General features: G+C 41.4%; 1 protein-coding gene and 1 non-coding gene across 2 annotated transcripts; both read right to left on the bottom strand.

Moving 5' to 3' along the window:
- Positions 1-1,162: 1,162 nt before the first annotated feature.
- Positions 1,163-1,235, bottom strand: TRNAF-GAA. The gene has a single exon. It is a non-coding gene; the product is annotated as a tRNA-Phe (tRNA).
- Positions 1,236-1,424: 189 nt separating this feature from the next.
- Positions 1,425-9,176, bottom strand: LOC109238980 (probable serine/threonine-protein kinase At1g54610). Its single transcript, XM_019405479.1, has 8 exons — positions 7,915-9,176; positions 7,334-7,618; positions 6,900-7,217; positions 5,826-6,053; positions 4,531-4,631; positions 4,075-4,189; positions 2,756-3,232; positions 1,425-1,815 (listed from the first exon to the last, which is right to left on the bottom strand). The coding sequence occupies exons 1-8, from the start codon at positions 8,326-8,328 to the stop codon at positions 1,594-1,596; spliced, it is 2,160 nt and encodes a 719-aa protein (XP_019261024.1). The 5' UTR covers positions 8,329-9,176; the 3' UTR covers positions 1,425-1,593.
- Between the last annotated feature and the right edge of the window lie 3,794 nt (positions 9,177-12,970).

Here is a 12,970-nt window from a genome sequence, read left to right as displayed (position 1 = left end):
TACAAAGGAACCCTCACTTGACTATGACCACAAGTTGACCACAGCCACACTTTTGACAAAGAACACAAGTCGTTCTTTAGCCAACACAAAGACCTGCCCAATGCCTAGCCTTAGTCCCTTTTGAAACACTTAGAAACCCTCACGTTTCACTCTTGTTTCCCACTTAAACTTCACACGAAATTCCATACACAATCTAAGTCCAAAGGCACCTATTTATAGCACATAGGTAGCCTTAGGACTTGACAGCATATGGACACTTGTTGTCTACAGCTTTTGCCACTTGTCGGGCTAAGACTAAGTCAGTTCCTATCTTGTATTTGACATCCCCAACTACCTAGCCATGTTCTACACGAAATGATAGTAGATACAAGCAAAAATCAGACATGGGTAAAGGTGGTTACCAAAAGGAAACCGCCAACTGCTTTGGCATGTGCACTGCATGTGCCCTTTGACTTGGTCAGCTGATGCACGCCCAAGACTAGCATTGCGCCCAGCCTTGGCTCATTTTGACATTTCTCCGCACCAATGCCTTGTCCGCAATCCGCCGCTCATGATTTTGCCGCACACGCCCGACGCCACTGCCGCCCGCACACGCCTTGGCCGAGTTTCAGCTGCCTTGCCCATGTCAACCCTTGTTTCGCCCATGCCATTACTTGTATTTTCCTTCACATAGCCTTGCCTTAGCTATTGAAAGCCTTTGACATAATCCCGCTCTGCCGTACTTTAGCTTAGCCCGCACTTGGCGCTACGACAACCTGGAGTGCCCATGCCACTAACTTTGGCGCGCATGCCGTGCCATGCCGCCCCAACTTTGCCCACGCTGCCTTGTCAAGCCTTTGCCAAGCATGTCTTGCCTGCCCCAAGACCTTGGCCAATACTTGCCCCCAACAGCCCACATGACATTGTTTTGTCCATTGTCCGCATGATCGTTTTGCCCGCACATAGACCAATGGCAAGGCCATCACGCCCAAACCTTGCCACAACCGCGCCACACCCGATGTCAAAGAGTCCGGCCCCTAACACTAACCAAGAATAGAACCCCTTCAAAACTTAGAAAACTTGTAGATGATTGATTGAATATCATTAATAATAACGGGAAAATAACATGTCCATTTTAAGTAAAGAAACTAAAAACTATATATAAGAAGAAAGGAAAAAGAAATGCGGTGAGCGTGGATCGAACACGCGACCTTCAGATCTTCAGTCTGACGCTCTCCCAACTGAGCTATCCCCGCAAAGAATGGCATGCACCAGCCAGGAATCGAACCGAGGTCTGTACCGTGGCAGGGTACTATTCTACCACTAGACCACGGGTGCTTAGTAAACTTGTTTACTAATGTAGCTAGCATAATCCGTGTACGTTTTCAGAATGTTGGTTTCGTCAATTAATATTCTTCAATGATGATTTGTAAATTTCCTACCACTGAAGAAACTTCGGGTTGATTTAATTGAGGCAATGACGGTAAAACAAATTGTGTACATAAATATGTTTGCCTACTCTAGCAGACCACATAAATTTATCGTCTATATTCCTATTAATAACAATTATTTCCAGAAGAACTGTACAAAGGACTATATATAATTTTTCCCAGTCTACCGCGATCCCACGCTAGTGACATAAATAGAATTGTTGGTCCTCTGCATTCCTTGAGCTTGAGTTTGACCTTTACCTGCTCTTGCCTTCTCGAGCCTTGCTCGTCGTGCAGCTTCCTGGATACGACGATCGTGCTCTTTCAGCATTTGATCCACTTTATTAGGTTGAACAAGTAGTGGACCAGAAAAATGGATTTGGTTTGCCTTGTGACCATGTCCATGCTTCATAAAACAAAAAGATTTAGATAAGAATCCCATCATACTAGAATTAAATTCATACTACAAGAAAGAAACCAAAAAGCTATTTACTGACTGCAGGGCTGTTGCATTAGATGCTAAGTTGCGCGGACTCTTCGATTTTGGTGCCGTCCCCGTCCCGATACGAGACGGGGACGGGAGCGGGATACGTCCCGGATACGGTCAACTGACTTCGGACACTTTGACCGGAGTCCATCGACAAATTTGGGAGAAAATTGAGATTTTGATTTCTCAAAAGCGAAAATAAAACAGATTTAGGAGAATGAAAGAATAATGTCCATCTTGGAGAATGAAAGATTGAATTCTACAATATTCATGTAAGTTTTTCACAGAATATCTCTCAAAATTTACAATATTTCTATAGCTCTATTTATTATTAGCCGAATCCCCGCGCCCCTATCCATATCCGGGTCCGCACCCCCGAATCTTAAAATTTAGATTTTGCCGAATCCGATACTCGGATCCGTCCCTGTATCAGATACCCGCACCAGAGTCCGAGCAACTTAGATTAGATGACAGATCCAAGTGAACAATAAGAACAATCCAGTATAATCCCACAAGTGGGGTTCGGGGAGGGTGCGGAGGGTAGTGTGTACGCAGCCCCCAGGGGTAGAGAGGTTGTTTCCGATAGACCCACGGCTCAAGAATACGGATCCAAGTGAAGAAAGACTTTATAATTGTTAACTATCACAATGTAAGGGGATTTACTTATGCAAACATTTTTAACTTCACCGTATATATATAAGTTTAACTATACTTGAGGGATATGAAGTTTCAGCACCTTCACAAAATATGGCGATAATTATCTTAATTCCTGTCTACGCACTCAGAATTCAAGTCCTTTAAGGTCATTAAAGTTGTACGAACTCCTTTTTTTATTAGTTATGATGCTTATAAGACTTACCAGATTTGATTCTTTGACGCTGGACCTTCCATTGTCAAATTGACGAGAACCAGCAGGGTTTTGCATGTGACGCTTCTGATCCTGCTTCCTTGGGTGTTCATTAAGCAAACGTACTGGCCTTTCTATTTGATGGGCAGATTCCAGATGTGAAACAGCAAATCGATCTCGGGCATCACCGGCCACAAGGCCCACAACTGACCGAGATGCTACTAAACTGGATAACTTCGATAAGTCGGGTCTATTGGAACCAACAGAAATATCATGATCATATTTCTTCCCAGATTTTGCCCACCCAAATCCTGGAGCTAGAGGTCCGGAATGAGAAAATCTCTGCGAAAGATTCTCCAAGTGATCTCTGCCTCTTTCTTCGCTTGGTTGTGATGGTCTATGTGGATTGTTGGGAAAACCAGAAGAAGCTCCCTTATGGCGATTGAACTGCTCAGATTGGCTCTTAGGATTTGAACTGCTCTGCCTCCTCTATTTCAAGGTACGAGTATTACTTGACATGAACCAAACAGTGTATGAATCATATAGATTGACAACTCGAGTAAAACCATTCTTACACACAAGTATGGTGGGATACTGTAAAAGAAGTATAAAAAATGCATTCCAAATGTACTGGTGAAGATAATCTCTAATTAGTTTCATTTTAATGACACCAAGCTTCCACCAGAGGAAAACTTCGTAGGCTCTGAGACAACTGCCACAAATTAGATATTTCCAAACTTTTGGTTGAAATAAAACTTGTGCATTTCATCTTCCACAACAACAATTGCCATGGCTCTAATCTCACTAATTGGAGTCGGCTGTATGAATCCTCAATATTCATTCCGCTCCAAATTTCTATGGTGATTTTTAAGCTTGGCTGTCAGGTGTTGGGACTTCCTAATTCACGGCAGAACCATTACAATTTAACTAACCTCTTGGAGTTACAAGATGATAAATTGAAGGATTGTTATCTGGTTTCTTTTGGTCTTTAGCATCTTGTATTAGGTAAACATGTGAATCAAGTTTAATACTACTCCCTCCGTTTCATATTAAATGAGCTACTTTCCCTTTTAGTCTGTTCCAAAATAAGTGACACATTTCTAAATTTGGAAATAATTCAACTTTAAACTCTTCATTTTACCCTTTTTGCCCTTAATGAGAAGTTTTTATAGCCACACAAATGGCATGGCCCCACAAACCTTTTACCCCTTCTTCTTTTAAGACCACAAGTTTCAAAAGTCTTCTTCTTTTTTCTTAAACTCCGTGCCGAGTCAAACTAGCTCAAACAATATGAAACGGAGGGAGTAAACAATTAAGCCATACTTAAATACCTGCATTGACCTAGCCAACTCGGCATTAGCATCAGGTGCTGGAACAACTCGAACTTCTTTCGATCCTCTTGTATGCCCATCACCAACTTGGCTCTTAACTCCTGCAGCTCCTTGCCTGCAGAAAACAATTCAGACAAATATTATAATTTATTACATATCCCTTGATACTTAAAAAAGGAAAATGTTGTGTCATACAAATGTTAAATCTCTAAGAAATAACGTAATTGGATAAACAAACTAAAATTTCTCAGTGCAAGCCAGCTATGAAAGCAACTACAGAAGCGCCACTAGACAAAACGACTGTTGCAGACATCAAAAGATTGTTCAAAAGAACGAAGAAGCTTCCTGATAGAATCGAAAAACGTTTTCGCGCACAATAAGAAGGCCAAAGTTACGTAAAAAAAAAAAAAGATAGTTCTAGTTCCTCAACAGGAAAGGTATCTTAAAACTATTTACCTTCGAGCTTCCTCTTCCCTCAGTTTTGCATCAATTTCCTTACTGGGAGGGTACTTCGGCAAACTTGAAGGATCACAAGGCATGGGCTTTGTGGTGAAGAACTGTAGGAGGAAAACTTTGTTAATTAGGAAAATCGGTCGTGCAACTTTATTAAGCCATAATAAACGATATGCACCTTGAAGAAATGAAATGCACATTGAATGACTTCGACGGATAAAATGAAACAATTATTGCGGAGCATCACTTAAAATGAAACAATAAGCCTCCAGCTACCAGGAGCTACATCACTACTTATTTCAAATTTCATTTTTTTTATAGGTAAATTTCAGTTTTACGGCATAACCTCACAAAGTTTACTGTGAAGGATACTTCTTCTGTAGATTTGGAAGTATTATAGATTTGAAAGTATTAAAGGTTATCCAATACATAAAGACAGCTTTCTAAAGATAGCAACACTCCATAAATTAATCATATCCACCACTCCACCAAACTTGCTAGTAAGAACCAATATGCCAAAATATAAAGATAGAGATAGTCACTGAAGTGGAGAGGCATCAATAATATAATTGACATGGATCACGGAGCACTATTTACTGCAGAAGGAGAAAAAAGGTTTTGACTGCACGTGTTTCTCTAGGTCCACAATAACTGGGACTTAGTAATCAGTTGAAAGATGCTCAGTAATACTCTTTAGTAAGGCCGACCGCCGCTTAAATCCAAATTTATTATTTTATTTCTATATGTATTATTTACTCTATGCATCCCATTTTATTTGACATTCCTTTTTAAGTCTGTCCCAAAAAGATTGACATTTTTCTATTTTTGGAAACATCTAATCATGCTATCCCTATTATTTTACCTTACTAACAAGACTGGTTGGAAAGTCCTATGACAGAGAAAGATGAAGGGACACTTGGAACTATTACCAACTCTCAATAATTAATATGCATGTATTTAGCTTGTGTGTCAAAAGTGTTTCTTACTTCTTAAACTCCATCCTTCACATAAAATGAGACTGAAGCAGTATTTGTTTATATATACATATAAACAGATATGTTGAGATATCACCTAGTGCATCCTCATCAGATTACAATTTTGAAAGCAACTATCATCACGAATACTATATTGTGCTTTATAGAATAGATATCACCCAAAAATCACATTCATAGCATGCAGGATTCAGTCTTCACTTTTGATAGAATATTTGTTGATAGACTAAACTACAGATCACCAAAACTATGATCGATGGTATAAACAGAGGGACAAAGAAACATCAGGGAGGAAGAAAAACATACCTCGCTCTCAAGAGCACCGCCAGCTGTTCCCCTAAGTTCAGGATCTATAGAAAGTAATGTGTCCAGTAACCTCACAGCAGATGGAGGAAGATCCTTAAATGTTTCCCCAATACGCCGTCTGTAAGGATGTATCGGTTTAAATGCTGTTGAATGATGTAATTTTTCTTTTTTCCAGTAATCCTCAGATGGTGAACCACAAAGCTTAAAAATCTTATGCAGCTGCTCTACCTACAAGGAGGAAGCAATTCGTATATCTAAGATGTAAAAATATGTCCTCACACAGCAGAAAAACACATGGGTAAATTAATCAGGCATAAGTCACTTAAGAAGGAAATGAGAAAAAATTTCAGTCGATGAAGAAGAACATTTAAGAACCTAAAAAAGCAAAATACATCATGAAATTTAGGTAATTGCACATAAAGAAATGTCAAAATTGCAGCTTCAAAAGCTCTCTCGAAGCCCCACTACCAATCACCAAAACACAAGAAAATTTAATACACAGTGGGGAACAACCGTAAAGATGCTAACACATACTGTGACTCTTACAGCCCCTTTTTGGAAAAATCAAGATGAAAACGGAGAAGAGAAATATAAAAGGCGAAATAGAAGACTCAAATCATACAGGCCAATCTAATAATAGGTTATGAGTTGTTATATACAGGTATTATTTCAGGAAGTGGTGCTCAATTCTGAATTACAACCTTTCCATTTTCAGTACCCCCAAACTTTTCTATTTGGATCCATCTTTGCTTTTAAAACAAGAAACGTCATTAGAGCTAAATAACAGGTCACTAACTCAGCAAAGGTCAATTTAAACCTTTTTAATCTAATTGGAAAATCACAAGTTCACTAGCCACGATAGACAAACCAGGTATGACCTAAAATTTAGTACTGATACCAGTCTTGCCTCCCGCTTGTGGCCCCCACCTACTTCATTTTAAATACCTAGATGCTTATTTGCTTTACAAATTGCAGTAACATTTCCAAAATGGAGTCATAAACAAGAAGATAGCGCAAGTATCATGCACAAGTAAAAATAAGAAAAAGAAAATATATTAATACTTTAGTATATACCTCTGTTCTACCGGGCATGATGGGCTTGCCGGCATATAATTCTCCAAGTATGCAACCACTACTCCATAAATCTACCGCGACTCCATAATGACTTGCTCCAAGTAAGAGCTCGGGTGGTCGATACCAAAGAGTCACAACACGGCTTGTCAATGGAACACTTTGCTTATGATCAAAGAAGGTTGCTAAGCCAAAATCTGCAATTTTCAAGATGCCGTGATTGTCGATTAGAAGATTTGAACCTTTGATGTCCCGATGCAAAACACCCCGACTATGGCAATGATCAAGTCCACTAAGAAGTTGCTGCATATAGCATTTCATCTATGAAAGATAAAATAAAGTCAGAAACTAGTTTTCTAAATTGATTGAAAAGCTGACATAGCTAATTCATTCGTGTTAAATTACGGAAACAGCATAAAGGATCCCTGGAAAAGCACCTGTGATTCTGTAAATTTGATATCAGGAACAGATGCCAGTCCAGTAAGATCATGTTCCATATACTCAAAAACGAGGTACAAACTGCAAGATGATCTTGATGTAACCAAGCCTTCCAATTTGATAATATTCGGATGATCAAGCCTACGCAAAATTACTATCTCTCTTGCCATAAATTTGACACTTTCAGGATCCATATTATCGAACCTCACTCTTTTGAGTGCAACAACTTTATTGTTAACTAGATCACGAGCCTTGTATACACTACTATATGTCCCTTGGCCAATCTGCAAGAACAAGAAGCTGTCACACAATAAACCAAAAAACTCAAACAACAACTTTTAAACACATTGGAAAAGAAACTACCTATCTTAAAGGAAATAGAAAAGGAAGGGAAATATCGCCACAGGCATTAAAAATAAATGTAATTTAAACCATCTAAATCAAAACATTGTGGTTAGCATGTGTATTCTATTAGATATTACGATTGTCTAATAATTAAGGCCAATCAAACACGATTTTGGTTTCCGTCCAATCTAATTGACAAATTAAACAGTCATAAAGAATGTCTACAGAATTGTACCTTGTCTAATTTCTCGAACGTATCGGCCTTGCGAGGAAGCCATCCATTAATAGCTTCACCTGCAACTGCAGCAAGCCAAGAAGGCCATCCTACAGCAACCAGTTCCCCTTCCAACGCTTTTGGGACGACTCCATATCCAGGACCACCATTCACAATCAGTCCAAGCTTTTCCTTTATCTGCTCGTAATGATCATCCCTCACCTTTCTTGATCCATTATTCTTCCTATCTATTAAACCAAGCTTCACATCACCATTTTCCAACATGTCTTTCACCCTGAAACTCTCCTCTCTCCTTGAAGAAACAGCTCGTGGTGCGCGTGATGCCACGTTTGCCCCTTTCGTAAAATCTCTCTTCTTTTGTCCACCCCGCCTATCTTTGGCAGACGGGGAAGGTTTTCCACAAACACAACCCATAATCAACCCAACCAAAAACCTTCCTCTGCAGTTGCAAATTACCAACCCCAGACACTAGGCTTTGCAAAATTCGATCTTTCCCCAAGAACCATGGAACCAAAGCTCAAAAAATCTCAACCAGTAAACAGCTACTCAAATAAACTTCCAAATATCCAGTCCAATCTTGCAAAAACTACGACTCCATGAACAACTATCAAATACACAAACCAATCCTTATAAATTCTTGATCAGTAACTACAACACCAAAAGACTCCAACTTTTTGCACAAATTACAACTCCATAAAAGCTACTATCAAATACCCAATAAACCCAATCCTTATAAATTCTTGATCAGTAACTACAACACCAAAAGACTCCAACTTTTGGCACAAACTACCACTCCATAAAAGAATTATCAAATACCAAGAATCCACTCTTTATAAATACTTCATATAATAACTAAAGAACCATAACAACTCCAACTTTCTACACAATTCAATTATTCTAAACCCAACTTTTCTAACAATTCAATTATGAAATTCAAGATTCTATAATACCTTGTACAGAACCAAAAGAATGAAAAACCCAAAGCCCCTCAACAGCTGATCAGACGGCTTTGATCTTCACAATCTCTATGGGTAGCTTCTGAGGAAACCATCAAAATATGGTCTTTGCTTTTTAAAAGAAAATTAAAGCTGCTAGGCTGCAGTTGACTGTTCAACACGCTTATTATGTGAAAATAAGCTGAAGATAAGAATAAAAACAACAGAATTTTAAAATTATATAAAATAAAAATAAAAACAAGAAACAGATAGATAGGGAGAGAGAAAGAGGGGCCGGCAAAAGCACAGAACTTTTCTCTTTCTATAACTGTAACACACTTGTCGTGGTCAAAAGACACTTTTTTTTTCTAGTTGAAGGCTTTGAAGGGAAGAGACTGACTGAAGAGCAGTATTTGGCGTACAATTTGGAATGCTACGACCGCTACGTTTTTTTTTTCTTTTTTCTTTTTTTGGGTTATATGGACTCGTTATTTTTCTATACCATAAAAACACTAAAACAGTTGCAGTTGGAGCCAAACACGAGTTATATAATGTTGTGATGTATGTTGGAGGGAGAAAAGTAAAAGCATTAAATTTTAGAAATTATACGTGGAATAAATTGATAACAAGAGGTGAGAGCTTTCTAAAAGAAATGACATTTTACACTTGAATAATACAAATAGGGCTTAACTTGTAACACCCCTGTCTTTGGACAGATTTCCACATCGACAAAAACACAAGAGGGATGCTGAGTATATAAGTTAACAAGCCTTATGTTTGACCAAAAGATGTGGAAACCTTTTTTATTAAATCAATCAATGAAGATGAAGAGGTAAATCTTAGTCAAACATTATAAACTCCAGATCTAATAATAAATCAGAGAGCTATCAGTTAGATAAAATAATGGCGATCAATCTTATAGATATTTTTCATTTCCTCCTATTTTTATACAATGGGGATGAACAATCTACACGGTGTAGTCAGGATGATTAACTTGCATCCTTTCCTTTGCTCTAAGAAAGTTTTAGAAGAGAGGAGAGAGAAAGAGAGACAGTCTCCCAAAAAAAAACTCTTTTTTGATTGGGTGATTCCCTCTTTTATAGATAGTCCTGGAGTCCTTGCCATATTCTTGGGTCGATGCGCCTTCGTACCACGACTGTTTTCGTCGTTACCTGAAAATTGCTTTTCAACTTAATATGTACTGTAGATTCTTGGTTTGGAGCAGGTCGTGACGTTTCTCACGATCCTGTCGCTTAGGCGGGATCCAAGTTAGGTCGACCGCAACAGTCAGATTTTGACCAATGCAGTTAGTCCCTCCGTTCGTCAGGGTCGTCTCTTGTCGGACCTGGCGGACGGATTATAAATTTACACATCTGGGAGAAATCTGACTGTCCGCGCCTTAGCGTGATTTGTAGATCGAGATAAGGGCGCAGCTCCTATGGTACTCTTGGACCGTTGCGACCGTTATGGAATCAAAGCGTCGTTTAACTCGAAACGTCGTTCGTGTTTGCTGCAATTATGACACACGTTCCCAGGGGATTGAACCGTTTCGTGCCCTATCAGCTTCTATTGGCGACCCTTAGGTTTCGCGCTTGGGGGATTTGTTTCCTATAAAATAGAAGGAAAGCATTATTCGATTGACAAACTTTCTTGCCCTTGTTGAAAGAACTTTGTGAATCTTCCTTTTTTATGATACTTCGGGTTTTTTATTTTCTCCGTTTTGCCGAAAACTTTCGTCTCAGTCTCTCTTTTTTCCTCCATCCCTTTGTCCTGTTAAATTGATACAAATGGCTGGTAATTCTTCCCGTGCTGACGATCCTGCCGCAACTCCGGCACCGGAAAATGATATTCCTGCCCCTGGAGGGTAGAAATAGTGGAAGATGAGGGGATTCCGTCGGCGGCTGAAATCTTGCCTCGCCTTGGTAAGCCATGGAACGATTTCCACAGTCCTACCGGGGAGGAGCCGGAACCTGCTTCCTCTGTTATGACTGAGGAGGGGATTGCAGAGTTGAAGGCCAGATGGGGGATTCCTCACCACGTCGAAATGCTGACGGCAGTGGGAGATGACATTATACATTTCGATCGCTCAGGATATTGTGCGTTCTATGCTTATCCCTTTATTGTCAGGTATACGCTTCATCTCCCTCCCTTAGTGGTAGATGTTTGGCGTTTCTACGAGGTGTGCGCGGCTCAACTTTCCTCGTACTTGTATAAATTGTTCCTTATGCTGCTCAAGTTCGTGGAGCTTGCCGGTCGGGAGGCCATGTTGAGACACATGCTCAATCTCTTTGCTCCTCAACTCATTCGTGGTATGATGGTTCACATGCGCCACCGAGGGACGAAGAGTTTTGGTGGTGAAGATGGACGACAGAGCCAACCGTCGTTTCTATGAGAACTATTTCTATGTGCGGACACAGCACCTTGTGACGGATCCTGCAGGGTTCCCCGAGAAGTGGAACTTCGCACGTAAGTTTCTATACCTTTACTCGTAGCGATGGTCGACCAATTTTCTTTGGGCGGTACTTACATTGTTTTTGTTTTTGCAGCCACGAGACTACCCCCCGCTCCTGTTGACGATTATTCGCGAGTGGGTGAATGTCATCCTTCCTCATAGGGGGGGGGGGGTGCGCGCATGGTCGTCCTTCTATGAGAAATATGGACGCAAGCCTCTTACCGGTAAGTAATGTCAGTTTCGTTTTTCGTTCCATTATTTGATTTTGTCGCTTATACACTTTCGTCGATGTCAGGGAGAGTGCGGAGGGCGAGGGATCCTCCACTCGTATTTCGCCAGCCTACATCGTCTGCTCGCCCTGTCTCAGGATCTACTACCCGACCTTCATCGAGGGCCGCTTCAGTTGAGTCTACGGCCGTAGCCACGCGCATGGAGGCTGCTTCTCGATCCGAGATTCCGACCTCTATCGCTTACCCAACGGGGGAATCTTCCCGTGTTCAGGACGGGGAGGGGCCATCAAAGAGGCAGCGAATGGAGTCTAAAATGACTCCTTCAGCCATGGTACGTTTAGAAGGTGGTCTTCCCTCGATGGAGTCGGGAGACGGAGTTAATCTGTCTGCAGAGATAGAGCCTGTAACAGTGGCCAATCCGTCGGTAGAGATTCTGGCCGTCATGAATGACGATCAAACTCCTTCAACAAGGAATCAGAGTCCCGAGGCCGCTGTTGTCACTTTGGGCGGGCCTTCATAATCTGGACCGGGTCGTGCTTCTTCTTTGTCCACAGAGAGGGGAAAAAGCGTCATGGTTGATGACTGCGAATCTGAGTCCGATTTTGATCCTGGTGATGTCAGGATGTTAGAAGAGGGCTTTACCCGTACGGTGGTACATGCGGGAGGCCCGTCCTGTATACTTGAAATCCCGTCGAATATTAACCTCCTGGGGGATACAGGAGACCTGGTCAGTTTGACCTCCTGTGTTCTACCGCCGAGAATGAAGCTCTGCGGGACGTCCGTGATATCGATTTGATGCACGAGGTGGTCGCTATGGGCCTGAGGGTAAGTTCTCTTCCCTATTGTGTGCTCTTTTCATCCTTGTCGGCCTTGGCCTTAATCAGTTTCTTCATTTTTCAAACATACATGGTGGAGATTGAGAGTGCTCGTAGGGCCGACACTCGGGCCAAGATTTTTCCGACGATGTTGGAGAAATATCGGTGCTACCACAACAAGTGTCGTGAGATGCACGAGCGGCTGAGGGTGAATGCAGCTGATCGATCCCTTGGTGAGGAACTGGAGAAGAGGGATCAGGAGCTGATGCAGGCTATTCGCAGGAGTAGCGAGCTTGAGGAGAAACTTTGTGTAAAGGACGAAGAACTCGAGGTGGGCAAGGGAGTTGCCGCAGAGTGTGAGCAACTTCAAGCGAGGTTGCGGTCGATGCGGTCTGAGATGGATCAGAATGCCATCAGGGTCGAGATGATGAGCGCGGAATGGATGGGAAAATTGGCCGAGCTGGAGAGAAAGGTCGTCGGACTGGAGAATACCGAGAGCGCCTGGTCGGCGGCTTTGGCGAGGGCGACGACTCTAGAGAACGCTATGTGCATCCTCCAATCCGAGCAGGAATTAGAAAGGGCGACGGCCACGCTAAGGGAAGCGAGATTCGAGGAGCGTATTGG

The sequence above is a fragment of the Nicotiana attenuata genome, unplaced genomic scaffold, assembly GCF_001879085.1.
Source record: "Nicotiana attenuata strain UT unplaced genomic scaffold, NIATTr2, whole genome shotgun sequence".
NCBI classification, from domain to species: domain Eukaryota; kingdom Viridiplantae; phylum Streptophyta; class Magnoliopsida; order Solanales; family Solanaceae; genus Nicotiana; species Nicotiana attenuata.
Note: the sequence above shows the minus strand (reverse complement) of the source record. Positions and strands in the feature narration are given on the sequence as shown.

Bases quoted from the DNA above. Each gene is read 5' to 3' on its own strand.
- LOC109238980 (XM_019405479.1), bottom strand. From the start codon at position 8,328: ATGGGTTGTGTTTGTGGAAAACCTTCCCCGTCTGCCAAAGATAGGCGG. The intron at 7,619-7,914 runs GTACAATTCTGT...TTGTTCTTGCAG, and splicing joins CGTTCGAGAAATTAGACAAG to ATTGGCCAAGGGACATATAG. The intron at 4,190-4,530 runs GTAAATAGTTTT...TGTTTTCTGCAG, and splicing joins AGGGAAGAGGAAGCTCGAAG to GCAAGGAGCTGCAGGAGTTA.